The sequence below is a fragment of the Chlamydotis macqueenii genome, chromosome 10 (genome assembly GCF_036417535.1).
Source record: "Chlamydotis macqueenii isolate bChlMac1 chromosome 10, bChlMac1.mat, whole genome shotgun sequence".
NCBI lineage: Eukaryota > Metazoa > Chordata > Aves > Otidiformes > Otididae > Chlamydotis > Chlamydotis macqueenii.
The window spans coordinates 9,604,083-9,624,198 of record NC_141565.1 but is presented as its reverse complement, the minus strand read 5'-3'; the positions used below and the strand labels follow the sequence as shown (position 1 = coordinate 9,624,198).

At 36.0% G+C, this 20,116-nt stretch overlaps 1 protein-coding gene across 4 annotated transcripts in view; it reads left to right on the top strand.

Annotated features, from left to right (window-relative positions):
* ARHGEF3 (Rho guanine nucleotide exchange factor 3) overlaps window positions 1-18,574 on the top strand; it is a 132,850-nt gene extending 114,276 nt beyond the window's left edge. For all 4 annotated transcript variants that reach the window (XM_086755722.1, XM_086755721.1, XM_086755723.1 and 1 more), the window contains 8 exons: window positions 5,311-5,481; window positions 7,244-7,306; window positions 7,653-7,749; window positions 7,851-7,927; window positions 10,107-10,364; window positions 12,567-12,737; window positions 15,314-15,500; window positions 16,300-18,574. In XM_086755722.1, coding sequence (XP_086611848.1) covers window positions 5,311-5,481; window positions 7,244-7,306; window positions 7,653-7,749; window positions 7,851-7,927; window positions 10,107-10,364; window positions 12,567-12,737; window positions 15,314-15,500; window positions 16,300-16,646 — 1,371 coding nt within the window. In that variant the 3' untranslated portion in view covers window positions 16,647-18,574. The remainder of the gene's footprint in view (window positions 1-5,310; window positions 5,482-7,243; window positions 7,307-7,652; window positions 7,750-7,850; window positions 7,928-10,106; window positions 10,365-12,566; window positions 12,738-15,313; window positions 15,501-16,299) is intronic.
* The last annotated feature ends 1,542 nt before the right edge of the window (window positions 18,575-20,116 follow it).

The window sequence follows — 20,116 nt, the reverse complement described above, 5'->3', positions numbered from 1 at the left end:
AGGTTTCTTTAACATTGATTTTCCTGTATTCAGTTCCTATGATTTTGAAAGTGCAGACATCTGCATATAAAAGCCGCACGTGGGGGTTGGAGGAAAGGCAAAATGGCTGAACTCCCCTCAGTCTGGGCTGGGTCCAGAAGGTGTATTATAGCGTGACTAGAGCAGAGATGCCTGTATTCCCTGGGGTGTATAAATCTCCTCCATAGTCTGCCTCCAGGAAAAAACTGGCCTGACTCTGAAAGTACTACATTAGTTCCAGTTGTGAGGAGTGTGGAAAGTGAATTAATTTTTGGCTAAACTGCTTCTTGGCACTTCCCTTTTCACAGCCTTAGACAGCTGTTGTCCTCATTTGAGTACCTACACTATCATTCTGTAGTGAATGCCTTTGAGGCTGGGTTGTCCGGTACAATATCGTATTTAATAGAGTCTGATTTAGATGACCCGAAACAAACGATCCTTCCATGCATGCAGTAGCAGCTTCCCGAGATGAGAGCCACGTAAATGTGTTTCAGGGAAAATTTTGACAAAAATAGGAGAGAAAACAGTGGCTTTGTTGCAAGTCTACTGTTGCGAGCATTTCTGTCTTGCTCTGTTCATACTGATTATAAAAATATATTTTCATTAACTGACTGCTTCTAAGCAGTGATATTATTCATACCATCTCCTCTAAGTAACTCTGTCCTTGAAGGAGCTGCGATGAGAAATCAGCCTGTATGTTCTCCAAATCCTAAGCCTGAATCCATTTCCAAGAGATGAAAGCTGGTGATGTCTCTGAAAACTGCCTTCATGGCTGGCTGTAAATTGACTTCTTACCCGATTTTGTCAGTAACAATAGAACAGGGAGAAAAAAAAGACTGACCTTCTTGTTCTTGGGTGCCCCATTTGGAATTATTTAGAAACGTTCTAGGAAGCATGTGTAGCTTTTTTACTTTATTATGTGTTCACATAGCTGTCACTGTGCCTTGTGGAACAGTACTGAGCAGGATTTTTTTTCATGGTGTAATAATACCTGTAAAAAGAAAAAAAGTGTTGTTTTTCCTTACTGGATGAACTTTTATGTATCTTTATTGTTAAGTTATTTCAGTGAAAACCCAGGTTTCTTCTTGCATTGCTGCTAGATGATTTGTATCTGTAAAATTAAGAAAACTACTATAATCATCACCACGACATCCAAAACAACTTCTTGCCCTGGAAGAAAACAAAACAAAGAGCACTCCAACAGCATCAATAAAAGGAATTAGAAAATTCTGAGTTTCCTTTATGGCATTTGAAACAAACCTTATATATTCTTTCTGAATGGAAGATAACATGTAAGAGGGGGGAAAAAGTTTATTATGCATGATTTTCCTTACCTCTGTACATGTAACTTCCACTTCACATTAATGGACTTTTTGCATGCAAGTTGACGAGAAACACCTCTCTATCTGAGATCTGTGTAGTGTCTTTTAAGATATTTTCTTAGCAACTTTTCATGTTGTGTATTACCTTGATTACAGAGGTATTTGATTTTTTGTGTTTTCTTAACTTCATTACAGTTTTCCACATTATTGTCAATACTTTTTCACAAAGTTTCCAAGTAACAAAACACATAAAGTCTTTACAGCTTCCTTTCTGTTTGGATTTTGGTTTTTTTTTTGTTGTTGTTGGTGTTTTTTTGTTTGTTTTGTTTTTTAATTACTGTTTGTAATCACTCTGTTTCTGTTACATAAAGCACTGTAGACTGACTAGTATAACGCTGTTAGCTCCATGTCTGACAGGGTCTGTCTGTGTATCTGCAGGATAGCAAATACTAAGCAGATATTCTTGTTTATCTACCTGGAAAACCACTTCATTTCACAGCTGTATTTTCAGTCTGCATCAAGCCAGACTAATGATTACGATGGTCTGCTTGTTTCTGCTTTGTCTTGCTCACAGCTGTGCTGTTCAGCTTAAAAGCTGAAAATAGGATCAGAAAAAGAACTCCAGCTGATGCTGGAGAGAGAAGTTAAAGTCTGGCTAGCTTCCTCTGCAACTTCAGTTTTCATCAGTGTGTGCTGAATTTAAGTAGGGAGTCCAAATTATTTTGTTTTATCTTAAGAGCACTGGAGATTTCTAAAAATCCTTAAGAAGAAAACTTTTAAACATTGGTTCTGAATTCTAGGACTTTGATCTGTAGTGCCCTTTTCCCAGTACATGAAGCTGTTTGCTTTACTGCCGCTGAAATTAAGGTTTGTTAATCGCATGAATTAACATCAGTAACACATTGACCCTTCACAGGAACACGTCCTGTAAAAGGCAGTGAAAGCTCCTGCAGTCAGATAAGTACAGTAAACAAAATCAGGGCTTGTGACTGCCTTTTTCCCCAGCTCCTTTAGTTTCTGGAATTATATGGAAATTGTAATAATTCTAGATGGGCATATTTTTTAGCTAGTACGCTGGACATGTTTTTTAAGGAAGCCAGAAAGTAGGAAAATATTTTTCAAAGGCTAGAGACATAAAAATGCTGTTTGGACATTCTTACAATTCTTTGATAGGATTCTACCACATGACTGATTTCCACTCCCCTTTATGGCAAGTACCAACTGAAGATACCATCAGATTACCTTTAAACTTATTTTTAAAAATTTCTGGTAGAACTTCAGTTTAGGGCTCTATTCCACTAAACTGAAATGAGTCTGTTTATTTGAAATAAAAAATGGGTAAAGTAGTAGAACTGAGATGGTTAAAGTGATGATGTGCATTTATCTTAAACTATGACAGAGTTTTATTGAAATAATTTATTGTTTATTTGGGAATTTCTTTAATTAGGCTTATAGATCAGGTCCAGGAAGCAAAGACACTAAGCATGCAAGCAGGATTTTGGGGAGTTTAGTTTCCTTTTGAGTCTCATAGCCTTTTCGTGCCCCTTCTGCCCAATGGAGGACAGTTGGGCTGTGGACAGCGGAATCCAGCATTGTCACGCAGCATAAAGAAGTGCTATATCAGTGGATGTGAAAGCTTGCTTTTTTCCAAACACTCCATGTAATTTCAGTTTGCCGTTACAGGTGCATGCTGTTTTACAACCTTTGTTAAAAGGTTTCACGATCAAGGCATTTACCTTAAAAATCAGTCTGTCTGGTGCTGTTCATTATAAGTACTTTCTTCATTCAACATAAAACATTCCTTTAAGAAAACACCACCACAAACAAAGGAGCTGTACACTGGAGGATGCGTATGGGAATGCATGGAAAGGGGCATTCCACCTTGGGTCATGGAATGACAACTGTTCTGCTTGGCTGTGTTCTCATGGTTGGTGATTTGTGGATGCAACACACCTGCCTCTTTTCCCTAACCTTTCCATTCGCATGTGAAAAGAATGAGTTCCAGGATTCATCATTATACCAAGTATAAATTAAGCATGTAATTTCACGTGTGTTTTTTTACCTTCTTAACTCTGAAAGGAAGGCTAGCACCTGACTTGCAAAGTTTTGGAAGGTTGGTATATCTGTGTGTGTGTTTATTTTTAGGGGTTTTGTCTATTCCAAGTAGGGCTCAAAACGGCTTCTGTTAAAAGGCACAGTTTTTATTTATATAATATGTCTTGTGATAATTTAAAAACATTTTGTATTTATAGCACTGTTTGCATTTCATGAGCTCTTATCTTCAGAGGAGAATTTCAAATATTACACTTTGTATATGCTGCTTTCAACCCAGAAATGAAGATAATTTATTTTGTTTTAAATATTCTAACTCAAGGCAATTGAAAGACAATTGTGTTATGTAAGGCAGATTTTAAAAAACAACAAAAATGTAGAGTATTTCAAGAATGTGAAATACTACAGGCATTTCAGAGGTAGGACCTCAAAAAGAAACCTCTAATTTCAAGAAAGCAAGAAAGGAATCTTTTCAAAATAGGACAGTGAAAGCATAAATTATCTAACTGTAACCTGAACTCTTTCTAAGAGTCAACAGGCAAATAAACTCTCAAGTCTCACTTAAAATTGGACTTCTTTTTACTGAAGTTTAAGACCAGACCACATAATAGATACAGAGATGCTGGTACACATCATCAGAGTTTAGAGGCTCCACAAATATTAATAAAGATTCAACAGTAGTAGAACACAGTACTGGTAATTCACCGTTTGCTCTCTGCTAGCACTGATTTTTTTAACACATTTCTTCAAGTGAGAAGAAATAAGTAGGAGTAAGTGGTGTGAAAACAATCTGGCTTGTTGCTTGTCATAAACAGTAAAATCTGAATATTGACATACTTTTTCCTTAAAAATAATGTGATTGTTGTTCTCTTTTCAGTCAGATATCCATTTCACACCTTTCTATGTGAATTAGTTTCTTGATCTCATTATACACCTGAAGAGACAGGACATTACCAGTTGAAAGGGTTTCCCAATGTATCAAAACCAGTTTGGTCAGAGCATTATAGCACTAATTATTTCATCCTGGTTGTGGACAGATCTGGAATGATTATACCAATCAAATCTTTCATGATTCTGACAATTTACAAAAAAAAAAAAAAGTATAACCATCAGGTAGAAGACACTTACTAAGGTAAGAGGAAAGGTTTTGAAGGGCAGCCTCACTTAATGAACCCTCTTTCTGCCCAATGAGAAAACTTTTTTTTTTCTTAAACCATTACTATGTGTTTGATGTGATGCACCTTTTCATCTGATGTCGTTGAGGTAGGATTTACTGTTTCTCAGTACAGACAACTTTGAACAATCTCACCCCCAAAAAATAAAACCCAGCAATTCTGTTGGCTTTCAGTTGATATACAGGTTGAGTTTATCTACCAATTTTTTCTATCCTAGCTTTCCAGAGTTTCTGTGTAACAATTGAATCTTTCTTCCAAGATGAACCAAAAAATTATTCGTACTAGTTTTGTCTCTAAAATGTCCATTAAATTTAAATTTTTAACTATTAGAGATCTCATAAGGCAGATATGTGTAATACCCGAATAATTCCTGCCCCTTTACTGAACTGAAACTTCGTATTTGATCAGTTATGTTAGTGTGTTGTACCATTCTGCCGTCATCCCTGTAGTTCGTTCTTGTTGCCTGGTATATGAATGCATTGTGTAGTTTGAAACATGTTGAAAATGGGACATGGACATAGTTCACTGCAGGAATGGAAGTACTGACCTTCCATAAAGATGTATTAAAATAATCTCTCTTACATTCCCAGTACTAAATATTGCTATTAAGTCTATTCGTATTAATTAGATAACATTTGTTTGTTGTACTGAACTATGTATATCAATTCTAGAAATTCCTTAGAAAAAAATGTGTAACATAAAACTGTTCTAACAATTAAAACTATTCTTCTATATATTTCTAGCGTTCTATCAGTTTCCGTAGTGACAGCCGCCCAGACCTGTTCAGTCCACGACCATGGTCTCGAAGTACGCCCCCTGCTAACACGAAACGGAGAGACAGCAAACTATGGAGTGAGACCTTTGATGTTTGTGTCAATCACATGCTTACATCTAAAGAAATCAAGCGTCAAGAGGTATACTTTTTTTTTTACCATAAATTTCATGTTCAAAAGTTATCTTTAAAGCATGGAGTGTAGGAATGCTGGTAGGCATTAGGATAGCACTTGAATCTTTTGTGAAATTAAACAGAATGTCACCACCTGCACTAGAAGCAGAATTCCATCCCTAGTCTTTGTAATTCAAGCTGTATTAGATGGATGTATTCTTTTTTAAAACCAACTCATATTTCCTTGATAAATGTGAAGTTACTAAGAGATACGTACTGTGGCTGCATGGTGTACATGTTCTGTATGACAGTTTCTGTAGTGATATGTTTGATGTTTTGATGTTTCTTTTTGTTGTTGTAGTAATGATAGGTGAGGATGGTATTTCAGGAACAGGACATTCATCAAGTGATATGTATGCACAGAAATGCACAATTGTTTCTTATGTTGAAAACAGTGTCTTTAGTAACATTTTTGTGCTAGAGAGATGAAATATTGATCAAAAGACATATCTTCCAAAGTACTAAAAGAGACCATCAGTGCTTTTAATGTATTGTACGTGACAAATTCTAAATAGTTCATGTTGCAGCCAATGACAGAGCTCAGGCAAAATCAAGAGTATTTTTTTCCCTACAGAAATTTCTAGGAGTATCAACAAAGTTTGTAACAATCTCTCCAAGAATATTTCAGGACCGAGTCATAATCAGACAACAGTAACATCAAGCATTTCCTGTGCGGATTTTAACATTTACAAGAATTAATAGGAAATAACTTGAGAACTTCAAAGGCAGCATATTGAAAAATAAACTGTAGAAACTGTTTGCATGGTGCAGCAGTCATTACTATCTTGGGGCAGAAGCCAGGACCCTTCATAAAGCCCAAATGAATGAGCCGTATTCCAGGAAGTTCTGCATGAGGGTTCTGCTTCATAGGGGTTCTTATACTGCACGTCTCAGCAGAATATCTGATCTGTGTCCATACCCGCACTGCCAGTTGAGTCACACTATGGCAAGCGTTCCATGAATGCATATTATCCAGCTAGGAGTATCTACACTAGCTGAAAGTGTTCTTTCATGATTTATGCAGGTTGAAAACTTTGATGGTAAAGTTAGTAATTCTAACAGACCAAAATGTTCTTCACTTTTAGTGTACCCCAGTTTAGAATGAAATTGTGCAATAAGTAAATACAATAATATTTTGGTAAGCCAGTGTATTAGGATGGTGGTTATTTTTAATCTGCCAGCTTTAAAGTCTCAAATCTGCTTCAAGAGATGTAACTGAACATCAGCTGACAGTTAAGTAGAGCTCAGCTTTCATAAAAAAAAAAAAAACTAGTGCCAAAATAAAAGTGCTCACTACCAAAGAAATATTTTAAAGAAGATCTGTCTTGTACTCACTAGACCGCCTGAAACTTTTACCACTGCATATTTTAAAATGGAACACAACAAACCCCTGTGAAAATAATTGTATAAATGGTTAAGATGTAATTGAGTAAAAATATCACACTTGAAGATAGCTCCCCCATCTGGAAGCACATCCAGTTGAAAATAATTAATTCTGTGGCTATTTCAGATAAGCATTTTATGAACAACCTGGTACAGCTCTCTTTAAAAATACTGCACATGATTCTGTAGCTATGGAATAAAGCATTACTTTATTTCTGCAATTAGATTTAGCAAAGAAATTCTGCTACATGGTATGAAGACAGCTGTTTCAGAATATAACATCAACTCAACAAGTTGAGTATAGATTAAATACAGATATTTTATAATATTTGTGTCTCTTTTTACAGGCTATCTTTGAACTTTCTCAGGGAGAAGAAGACTTGATAGAAGATCTGAAGTTAGCAAAAAAGGTATGTTTAAAAAAAAAACAACAACAAAACACAACAAAACAGTATTCATTGGTTCATAGAGCTTTTCAAATAATCCTTGCTTTTTGTAATTGCTAGGACTGTAAGAGGGGAAGAAAAAACCCAAACCATATTTCGGTTTTCCCATTCTTTCTTAAACACTTAAATGTGCTGCTTTGATTTTTTTTTAAATATGAAAAGGACCATTTAAGATATGGTTATGAAACTTTAAAATATTCTCAGCAATTGGTCTGTTTTCCCTTACAGGTCTGTTTTTACTTAAGTGCTATCACTAATTTTTCAGCTACTAATGATACATTAATTACCGAGCTCCCTTTTTTCTTTTCAGGCTTATCATGACCCAATGCTTAAACTTTCCATAATGACAGAGCAAGAGTTGAACCAAATTTTTGGAACGTTGGACTCCCTAATTCCTCTACATGAAGGTAAAACTCAACTAGTCTCTGTCTGCATTAGTATTGCACGTAGTTTTATAGTTATCTGCTTCATTAAGTGAAGTTTCTCTTCTTTTTTTAATCATGATCAGATCTTCTTAGGCGACTTCAAGAAGTCAGGAAACCTGATGGATCAACAGAACATGTTGGCCATATTCTTGTGGGTTGGGTAAGGCAGAGTTTTTAATCAATTTTGGGACTTTTAGTTTGGAGCTGTAACATAGCTTTTATCATAGAATCATAGAATGGTTTGGGTTGGAAGGGACCTTTAAAGGCCATCTAGTCCAAGCCCGGGCAAGGAGCAGGGACATCTTCCACTAGATCAGGTTGCTCAGAGCCCAGTCCAACCTGGCCTTGAATGTTTCCAGGGATGGGGCTTCCACCACCTCTCTGGGCAACCTGTGCCAGTGTTCTACGACCCTCGTTGTAAAAAATTTCTTCCTTATGACTAGTCTAAACCTACCCTCTTTTAGTTTAAAACCATTACCCCTTATCAGACAATTTTCTTTCCATTTCTAGCATAACATGTCAAAAATAAATTCTTAAAGTATTTTAAAAAGGTAAGGCGACTATTTAGAGAAATAAGATTTAGACTAGGATGTTATTTTTAAAGCTTTGGCTTTTCAGGAGATGAGCAGTATTTAACACGCTTTAAATAAAAATCAAGAGTCAGACTAGAGTTTCTCTGATGTAGATTATTTAAAAATCTGTCCCCATCTGTCTTCTGGTTTCTTAGAGAAGTGAAACTTGAACAGTCACATTGTGTAAGGGCACTGTACAGTTATTTTTGAATGTCCGTCTGTTCCAGTCAAGGTAATAGGTAGTTGTCAGTGCTGTGAAAGATGCTAATTTTTGAGAATTTTGTTAAAGTCAGGCAGACAGGGATACAAATGAGATACTATTGCTGCCCCACAAAAGAAATGTTGGTAAGTTCACTTCCACTAGCATCCAATAACATAAATACTGAAAATAGCTTTTGTTAGTTTTGTTGATAACATTGCTCATTATATTAAAAAAACAGCTGTTTTTAAAAGGATTTAGATATGTGAAAAGTTCCTAAGTATATGTAAGGAATTAAATTTAGCAGGAAAAAAAGGGCTTGACATTTTTAAGGGATTAGGTAATAACAGACACTTAGCATCTCCGTGTGAAACAGTGGCCCATTACAGATGTGAGAAACATGACCGCTACGAGTACATAATGCAGATAGTTAATGATAAGTTTGTAAGTTTCAAAAATTATCTCTGTTTTTCTTTGCATAAAGTAATCTTAAATATATTTATTTTCTTATGTGTTTGAACACCAGTGAACTTCTCTTGGTCCAAATATGTCCAAGTCTGAGTTCCTTTGTTGAAGACTTTAGAATCACAGAATGGTTAGGGTTGGAAGGGACCTTTAATGGTTATCCAGTCCAACCCCCCTGCAAGGAGCAGGGACATCTCCAACCAGATCAGGTTGCTCAGAGCCCCATCCAACCTGGCCTTGAACGTTTCCAGGGATGGGGCATCCACCACCTCTCTGGGCAACCTGTTCCAGTGTTCTACCACCCTCATTGTAAATTTTTTTTTCCCAATATCTAATCTGAATCTACTTCCCTCTATTTTGAGACCATTACCCCTTGTCCTGTCACAACAGGCTTTGCTAAAGAGATTCTCCCCGTCTTTCCTGGAGGCCCCTTTTAGGTACTGGAAGGCCGCTATAAGGTCTCCCCGAAGCCTTCTCTGCTCCAGGCTGAACAGCCCCAATTCTCTCAGCCTGTCCTCATAGGAGAGGAGCTCTAGCCCTACACTTTATGTATATTGTGTGTTAATGTAGCAGTTTTTGTGAATTGATACATTCTTCTAATCAACATATAAACTAGGTTTTTTTTCAGATTTAAGGCACAGTTCTGTCATCTAAGTTCGGTCAAGATTGTTGAGAGCAATATAGAAGTTTGGCTGTAGAAGTTCGCTTATCTAAAAGACCAGATCTGGGAGTACTCATTCCTAGGCTTTTGTTTCCATTCGTAATTAAAATCAGACTTCTGTTTTCAACTATTGTCTGCATTAAGTAGTGCTCAGTCCTAAGTCCTAAGTCTGAGGAATAATATGCTTTAATGCTTTGGACTAATATTGGAGATCTCTAGGAACTGAGAGATGAGCTAGTGCTTCTCAGTCATTTAAATGATTAACAAAGTGGTCAGAGGACCCTTATGTTTGCTGGAAACATTATAATTGATAAATTGTGCATAAATCTCCAGGAAAAAAAAGATTCTCAGCATGAGTTCTGACATCCTGAATCACTTGAAACTTTATATATAGCCAACTGTGCATTGTTCCAGCTGCAGAATAATTTCTTCTTTTCCTCAGCTTCCATGCCTAAACTCCTATGATAGCTACTGCAGCAATCAAGTAGCAGCCAAAGCTTTACTGGATCACAAGAAACAAGATCACAGAGTGCAAGATTTCCTACAGCGCTGCCTAGAATCTCCTTTTAGTCGCAAGCTAGACCTTTGGAATTTCCTTGACATCCCAAGAAGCCGTTTGGTTAAATACCCATTACTACTCAGAGAAATTTTGAGACATACACCAAATGATCATCCAGATCAGCAGCACCTTGAAGAAGCTGTGAGTTACTGTTGAGTTTGGTTTTTATAAGGAGATTATAGCGCCTTTAGCTTATTAATTAATTAGGCGACACTACATAAAATGGGGGAATGCTAATACTTATATGAACAGCAAAAACTAATACATGAAATCTCTAGCCTTGCTCCCCTAATTAAATGCTATGGCAGTAGCAAAGGGATACCAAAAGAAAGGGGTGGGTGGGAGGTGTTTTCCACAGCTCTTGTCTGATCCTTCTCCATTTTGTATTTACCTTTCAATGTCATTTTCCATTCTAATCTAAGTTGGGCAATGTGGAGATTTCTTTTCAGAGAAGTTTTATTCCCTGGCTTGAGACCTTACGTAACCTCTGAATCTAGGTTAATCGTCATCTACAGGAACGTTGCTGAAATTTGCCTGCCTTCTGTTTTTTAATCGGAATAGCACTGCACTTTCTGAAGTAAAACCAGAGGGATAAATCTAATGCTTTTAAAATTCCTTATTAATAGAAAGGGACCTGATTCAGATATTCTGAAAGATTTCTAAGAAGATTTCTAAGATTTCTGTTCTTTCCTCTCTCTCTCTCTCTCTGTAAATCCAATAAAATGTGCACACATGCAAATGTGTATCTGGGAATGAAGGAGTTTACTGTAGCAATTTGTTTGAAACACATTTCTAAATTAATGAATAAATATAATCAGTATTCTACTTATTTTGAGTAGTATTTAAAGATAAGTAAATTTCATTAATATCTTGGAGAAAAAAATTATGATTTGCCTAGACTTGAACATTTTGTACATTTTAGTATTTCTTTGCTGAAAAATGACAGCCCTGGTTTTTTTGGAAAGTGCATGTTTCAAAATACATGTACCTGTCCACTGCTGTTCTGGTATTCCTTCCCCAAACCCTTGCCCAGCCCAACTTCTCTGTTGTAAAACTGGACAACTGTGGTTTAAACTCAGAGCTTGGATACTCACATTTAGATGTAATCTATAAGGTACATTTTCCTCTTGTGCATATTGCTTTAAACCCAGTTAAAAATCATAAATATCTCAAAGCATTCTTCTGCTTATTTGTAAGGTTTGTTTTTCCACATAATGTCTGGTAATATCTTTAAAAAAATATTTTAAATGCTTTCTTTCCAGTACTTGTATTGCTAACCGTTTAATAAAATATAATCAGGATTTTTTTTTTTTCCTTGATAGTTCAATAACATTATATAGCTTTGTGGTATTCTGCTTCAGCAGAATATTCTTTACCTTGATCTATTTCATAAATTGTGTATTTGCCAAGTTAAATTAGGAAGCAAATTACTGTGTGTGGTTGGCTGTTAACACTGGTTTAGGCTTCTCAGGTCCAAGTGTCTGCCTGTCTGGCAATCTGCTATAAGCGCACTGGGCCAAGCTGATTCCTGATAAATCTCCTGGGATCAGTAGATTCTTGAATCATCTCTTTAGGCATGTATGTCTCGACCCGTTCCCCTGCTCCACCTCCAGTTACTTAACAGAGGAATTTGATTGCTCGAAGCAACCTATGATCGCTTTCATTAGAGCTGATGAAAATCAACAGAGCTTCACATCCACGTGCCCAATTAAGGAGCCATAGTTTAAGTTTTAGATAGGATCTCAAGGTCTTTAAGGAGTGCATAGTGTAAGGACGTGCAAGATGGGGAGTGAAATTTTATAGAAAAGGCAAAGCTGGCTTTTAAATTGTTTTTAAAGTAAAAAGACAAAATAATTATCACTTTTTTTTTTTAAATTGTAAAATTGTAGGTATATGCAAGTAGTGAATGGTAAAATAGAAATAATTTACCTTATTTCCAGAGGGTAACTTTCATAATGAACAAAATTTGAGAATTTAGTGTTTTGGGATAGTTGCATATTTTGCAGGGTAAGGATCTTTATAGGTCTTCTGTTTCTTGTTCTCTGATATGATGCAGCAGTTTTCAGATAATTATAGTCTATTTTAAATAAATATTTTTAAGGCAAGTTATTTGTTCTGTCTTAGAAATAATGATAAAGCCAAATGAAAGTGTCTTTGTACACTATAATCTGCCTAATACTATTGCTAATATTAATATTATAGACTTATGTAGATAAGTTAATTAAAGACATACTATAAATCAAAATGTATTTTCTTAAAGCTGCAGTTCAAGTTATTAGGAGATGGCTCTGAATATTGGACTGTCTAACTAAAGTTCATGTGTTTTCATTTTTTTTTCTGTAGATAAATATAATTCAGGGCATAGTGGCTGAAATCAACATAAAGACTGGTGAATCTGAATGCCAGTATTACAAAGAGAGACTTATTTATCTTGAAGAAGGTCAAAAGGATTCATTGATTGATGATTCACGAGTTGTATGTTGTCATGGTGAACTGAAGAACAACAGGGGAGTGGTAAGGAATAAATATTTTGTCATAAATAGCTTTTAAGGATATCCTCATTTTGCATGACAGCTAAAAGAGCTGTGAGTATACAAACAGAAAGATCTCCCTCTCACATATAGGAAGTTGGTAAATATTAGCTACTAGATGTAACACTCATCTTTTTGGATAGCAGTCAGATCTCTACATTACATATGGATATAATAAGCTTATATGTGTCTCTGTTAAGAGGGCCTAACCATATCCTGGCTAAATTGTAAATTGATAAATTTCAGTAAAACTTGCAGGAAAGAAACAAAAGCAAATAACAAGCATCTTTCTGGACTCAGAAACATGATAGTAATGTCTATAATGACACACAAAGGTACTAACATTTTAAATCTTTCGAAGGCTGTGATTATTAACAATGTTTTACTGGACTATTTGTTGACGTTCAAAGATAGTTGACCAGCTCTCTAGTTGACCAGAGAAGTTAAGTTATTTGGTACTGTAAATTCACTCTCTAGAAGACTGCAGGATTGATAAGTGTCATAAGCTGAGCTTTCCAATTTAAAAAATAAAGAACATGCAGATTAGTAGAGATATTAATAAAATAGAAACCAGTCATTGTTAGATTAATATTTTTCCAGGTCAACTAGAAACAACATGAAATTTTGAATGGACAAAGAATGAAAAAATATCTTTTTCTTATTAACTGAGCTTATGAAAGTTTTATTTAAAAAACCAACCAACCAAAATAAGCAGAATTCTAAATGCATGTCTCAGCATTGGGAGCACTTCTGTGTAGCATGTTTATGCATACAGTAGAAGCATCATATTTCACCATATGGCCGAGGTGGAAAGATTAAATGGAGGCTGTTTTCTGGTTCACCCGATAAGGATCGGGCAGGCAGTTAATGTGGCAAACTAGCAGGAACAAACTGGCAATTGTCATCTTTCCAGTGAACTCCACACTACCCCTACCTTTCTCTGGTAGCATAACATTAAGTATATAATTCGTTCTTTTCAATTTATGAACCGTAGTTCAAATTCCCCAGCATTTTTTGGGGGGGTTATTCCTGATGTATTCCTTGAATACAGTTGGCAGTGTGCGATATTTTTGTTTCTGCATTTCTTTGATTTGGGGTGAAAAACAGATCAAACCATTTGTGTCATAATGTTATCGGTCTCCTTCTCACACCTGCTATTACAAAGTGTTAGCTTTTGCAGCAAATAAGAGATCTCACCATTGAAAACAGTTTCATATGACTCCCAGTAAAGTCAGCCCCAACAAAGCTGTATGTTACGAAGAACTGCAACATTTTGTGGATGATGGTTTGAAAACTGAATTTCAAAATAAACCAGGTATTTTTGCTGCCCACTTAAAATAACCCACCAAACCCCAAGCGTACTTCACAAGCAAACATACCATACCTGTATAGACCTCAAATGTTTACTCTGACATGTTTTTGCTTTCTTTCATATTTCATTCATATGAAAAGGTAGCCATTTGCCAAACATCTCAACTGAAACACATACTGGATAGATATATTTTTTTTTTTTAACCTGGCTTTGCATAGAGTCACTGGTTATACAAAAGATGACAGCACTGTGGAATAAGGAACAAACAAAAAAGTTAAGACTTACAGAGGCACAAGTGGAAGAAAACTGGACTGTTCATGGATATAAAATGAGGCGTCTGTTGTGGAAAAATAGAATGATGATGGATTTTTTTCAATATCAGATGCTACCAAGGCATATTGGGAAAGGTTTCTGCTATAATTACCTCTTTCATTATAGTTTTTTGAAAGCATGAGCTACTAGAAGATGGAACAGGGAGCTAAATGGATCTGAAGATCTGTCTTGTGTTAAAACTGCAAATAATGTGTTTGTTTAGATTTACAGTCAGGTCAACTTTAGAAGCAAAAAACAGTTACTCATGATTGAGAAGAAAAATTTGGCAGTGAAAAACAAAAAAAAAATTAATTTTGATGCATGATATCAAGTGAAATGAATTTAAAATTTCAGTTTGTTTATTATTGGAAGCTACTGGAGATTGCAAAATGTGAGGAGGAACATAATGTAAAGATGATAACGGGTGACTTGGGCCACCTAGAAGTGAAAGTAATGTTCTGAGCTTCAAAGAGCTGTGGTAAAGCTGATTGTGAGCAGCATGTGAATTGTAAAAAGATTGCTCATAATTGTTCATTTGAAAATATGAATAAGATTGCCTGTTTCTTGGTAACACAGGCAGTAGAGAAAAGTTAAAGTGACTGTCAAAAAGAATGCATATAAGTATGCTGCTGTAGAGAGAGCTTTGAAATGTCATGCACATTTCGAGGCCTCAATGCTAGAAGATTAATTAGGATCATGACATGAGAAACGGAACAGAGGACAGGAAAAATAATCGTAGACGTTTTTAAATTGTTATATTTACATACTAATATGCTGTAGAGCCATAAGACTTCTAAATAGTGGGCAGAGAGGCAATCCTTATGTATTTTAACTGTTGAAAATACAAGGTTATAACGTACTAGAGTTTAAATAAATTTTGTTTAATGATGCTCTAACAAGGGAATAATGCATTATTATCTATTAATTTTTAACAGAAACTGCATGTCTTCCTCTTTGAAGAGGTGTTGGTGATTACTCGAGCTATCACCCATAATGAACAGCTCTGCTACCAGCTGTATCGGCAGCCAATTCCCGTGAGGGAGCTCGTACTGGAAGATTTGCAAGATGGAGAGGTGCGATTGGGTGGATCCATACGTGGTGCATTCAGCAACAATGAGAGAAGTATGTCTACAGCTTTATTTCTTATTTGCTTTATAACCTTTAGACACCTGCCAATGAGACATCAGAATGTTTTATCTTAAATCTACACTATCTCCATCCAACATCTTGATTTTTATTTCAGACTGGTTTATTATATTTTAACTTACTACTCTTAGTTTGTTTCTCAAAGTTCACTGTATTGATACTGGGATTTCTCCACACACCTGCTTCTGTACTGAATTGAGAAGGGGAGAGTATGTAGAATGTAGTAGCAAAACCACAAAATTATAAGCAAGTGTATCTTGAAATCTTAAGATAAGCTGTAGTTAGTATGACTCTTCTTGCATTATGGAGACATTGATTGCTATTCCATAACTAAGTCTTTCAGCTGACAGATAATCCATGTAGTGCTCAGTGTTAAGACTGCAGCTATTCATGCTAATGTCCTTTAATCAAGCATATAAAGATGCTTGTTTCCTCAGTATTCAGTGAAGGTTTTGGAAATCTGCTTTGCAGAGAAGTAGGAGAGGTGTTGGAAGTGTGGGAGAAGCCTTAATCCTGCTGATTCACTTAAAGCTTTATAGGTAGCTCATGCATGGCAGAACCAAAATTGTTTAATCCAGCAGTAAGAAATTATTAGAAGCACTTGGGGTGTTGTTCTGTGTTCTTAACCCATTCTTCTCTCTGGTCTGACATAGTAGTGGCAGGAAAACATCGTGAGTCAAAGATTTTACGTGTTCTGTTATTTAAATGTACTCATTTATTACAAAATCCATTTGGCCAAAGCATTCTGTGTTTTGATATGTATTGTTTCTTTCAGTCAAAAACTTCTTTAGAGTCAGCTTCAAAAATGGATCTCAAAGCCAGTCTCACTCACTGCAAGCCAATGACTCCTTCAACAAACAACAGTGGCTTAACTGTATCCGCCAGGCCAAAGAAAAGGTTTCGTGTGCTGGCAAAGCTGGCGTGCTGAACTCAGAAGCACATTTTCTTTTGTCACCAAATGGAAGCAGAGTACCCCAGGGAGAAACCACACTCGAGCAAATGGACCAATCAGACTGTGAGTCAGACTGTAACATGGACACCAGTGAGATCAGCACTGACTGTGAACGTATGGAACAGACAAACTCTTGTGAAAGTGAAAAGCAAATAGAAACCAATGTTTGACAGAAACTTACAGTTCATGGAAGAAAATCTGTCTCTTGCCCGTACAGTATTTGCATTCCATACATGGAACCATTTGGAGAAGCACTTTTAAAATCTTTTTTGTGACAATGTCAATGCAGTCCTTCTTGTATTCGTACCTATGAGTGTAGTACTGTAACTGCCAATCTGTGTAAGCTGGAATCTCTTGCAACTCATGTCCTGTGATTATATTCCATAAACATGTAAGGGGGACGAAAGAGGTACTTGACCAGTTATTCTCAAGGTCCTGCTGTAAGTGGAATCTTTAAACTACTGTTTATATGTGTGTTACATAAAGAATCCTTTCAGAATTTTTGAAGTACTTTATTTGCCTTTTAATGGGGCAGCTGAAGATGTGGATTCAATATGGAATTTCAGGATGGGTATCAACATAGTAAGTTTTCATAAAGGCATGGAAGGAAAAAACAGTTTCTTGGAAAAAAAGAAAAACATCTTGCAATAACCTATCTGATGTTAAATCAACAAGAACTATGAACAGTGGGCCATGTAATCAGTGACTCGTTAGGGATTAATTTTTCAAAATGAAGCACTGTCCTAAGATCCAGCAACCAAACTTACTAAAATCTAGTCAGTTAAAGTGGTCAGCATAGTGCTATGGTTTATTTGTCAAAGCATGTAATGCTAAAAGTAATCAACTGAAAAAAACCTCCAAACTCAACCAAACCTCTACAGCCAGCACTGAATTGAATGAAATGCTGAGAATACTGAGTATTTGTAAATAAGCTGGTAGTTTGCTTTTGGTGCCATATATATATATTTTATCCTAAACAGGATAAGAATGGAAAAAAGCTTTTGCTTGTGAATAGGCCCTCTTCAGCATTTTGCACTTCACTGACCTCCAGTGTTGGTTTTAAACACCACTAAACTAATGTTAAAACATTTAATTTTCTGTAAATGTCTGTTTACAATTACATGTAGTTGGTTTTTAAACTAAGTGATAATTTTATATAAATGATGCTCTACAAATACCGCATGGGATTACGTAGAGGAAGTTTAAACAAAAAAGGGAATTGCTTTTCCTTTAGGGTGTATTACATCCTTTATATTTTTCTCAAGTTTTGTTTTAAAAGTTTTTGTTGCATCTAATCTCATGCTGTAATTGGAAATGTTACTGTGTTTTCTGGTGGCTGATTTAATTTACTCATTATGATGAGAAGCAGATGAGTCACTTAAATGCAGTCTAAACCACTCTGTTCAACATCCTGTTACTTTTCAGGAACCCCTGGGTAATATTTTATTTCTTAGTATAAGAAATAATGCCAGTGTTGTATGGCAAGCTATGAAAATGATATATTAATAAATTTAAATGATCCTTTATATTACACAAGATAAGCTGTGCAGAGTACTCGTACCAACGAAAGTAGAAAACTGCTAAGTTATTGCCAAAAACATTGTTCTTGTGTTCTGTGAGTTTACAGAAAATCATAAATGTCAAGTATCTTACATATATATATATATGCATTACAGAAATCAGTGTGACAAGATGATAAACAATATAAACCAAGGTATTTTTATTTTTTAAAAAAATGTCATTTTTACCCTATAGAACTTATTTCTGTATTTATAGTTTTTTAAAAAAGTCAATTTTCTTTTCTGTTTCAGGCTTTGTAATTTATTTCAACTGCTTCATTTTTAGAGCTGAATGAGTATGCCAGTGAAGATGAGAGAAAGGAAAAGTTTGCAGAAGAAAAGGCATGGGAAAGCATATTAGATGGTGAATGATTTTCATAAAACTTGTTCAGCAAAATGTTTAACGAGCAAAAAGCATATAAAGTGTTCAGATAGAGATGAAAGAATGGATGTGTGTATTGACTTTTTATTTGTTTTTTAAATAATAGCCTTAAACTTTTCTGGAAGCATTTCAAATAAATTACATTAAAATGTCTTGATTTTTATTTGGTTTGCTTGTTTGTGCAAGACTACAAAAAGATTTAAATGGTGCACGCAGTGAGGCTTAACATATGTGACCAATGGTTATGTTTTGGTTCTTGTGGAAGCTTTTATTTTTTATTTTAATTTGCTACATACAAAGTAGTAATGAAGAAACAAGTCACTGCACTCAATTCAGCACATTCCCCAAAGTTTTGTATTGTATAATTAATTCAGTAAGTGGGTGGAACAAACTGCCATCAGTTTCTCTCTCCTGATTCCTTGTGGGTCGCACCTCTACTAAATATATATTATTCCAAAACATTGAGATGATTTAACTTTGTGGCATGTAAAAAGCCACCAACCAGCCAGTGAATCTCAAGATTAATTTACATTTGTTTACAATTTAGCAACCCACTCAGCATCATGTTCAACATGCTGCAGTGCTAGTGCTTCAGTTTTGCTTTGTAGTTGACATGCACTTAGCTACTGATTTGATCTCATAAAGCTTAATAATGTTTTTTCCAAATCATCTTAAGGAATAAGCCTGCAAGTTTAAGAATACTACTATCCTCCTATATTTTGTTAGTTTGTTTTGGTTAAAAAGTTAGCACTTTTAAAGTGCTACTGCTTTTGAAAGAACGACTTTTGATTGCGGCAGGGGAGGGTGGTGGGGTGGGGTAGGCATGGACAATAAAACGTAACAAAAAGGATGGGTAAAACGATGAATGCAAAGTAAAGAGAAGTAATACAAGTAAATATGTCAAAGTGATGATCGCTTTTGGTAATCCTGGTGTCAGCGGAATGTAGTCTGAGAAGCTGCAGCAGTGACCTGGCATGCGTAGCACAGCCATGCGCTACGCACAGGCCTCTGCATGGCTCTTAATGGCTTCTGATTTCTCAGGTCATCCACCCTTGCATGTATAGTGCTTCCTCTAATGAGAGAGTTCCAAGCTGTGTGATTGTTATACTGGATCTCTAAGGGATCTTAGATCAACTCATGTCTCGGATGGAAGAACAGTGCCATGGCAAGAAGCTGAATGAGAGCAGGTGGAGGGTAACAAAGGCAAAAGGCAGCGAAGAGCCCAAGGTGTCAAGTGCTTCTGAGATCCCTGTGAGGCAATGGCAATGTAAGGAGGGGACTGCAGATGCTGGATGAGATCCAGCTCATCTAAATCTAAGACAGGAGTACTCTAGATCTCACGATCTGGGGGAAGAGTGAATGATGAGGCATCTTGCTCTCAAGAGCTGGAAGTCAGTAGTCTGCTGTGGCAGTTTTACACCTTTTTTGGCAAATCTTAGCAACCTATTTATTCTCTTACTCCTGGTGTGAACACTCAGTCAATATAGTCTTGGCTTGTGGGAAGACCTGATGAACCAGAAGTATTAAAGGTAAAAGCATAGATTGTCTTGACTGAGAAAGAAAGGTAAGCAAAGAGAATGCCCTTCGAAGTCGTTGAACTATATGGATACTCTGAGACTGTGAAAGAAAATTTAACTGTGGTCTTTGGTTGCCTGGATTGGTCTGCAGCACTGAAAATAACAATGCCAGGATGAAGACC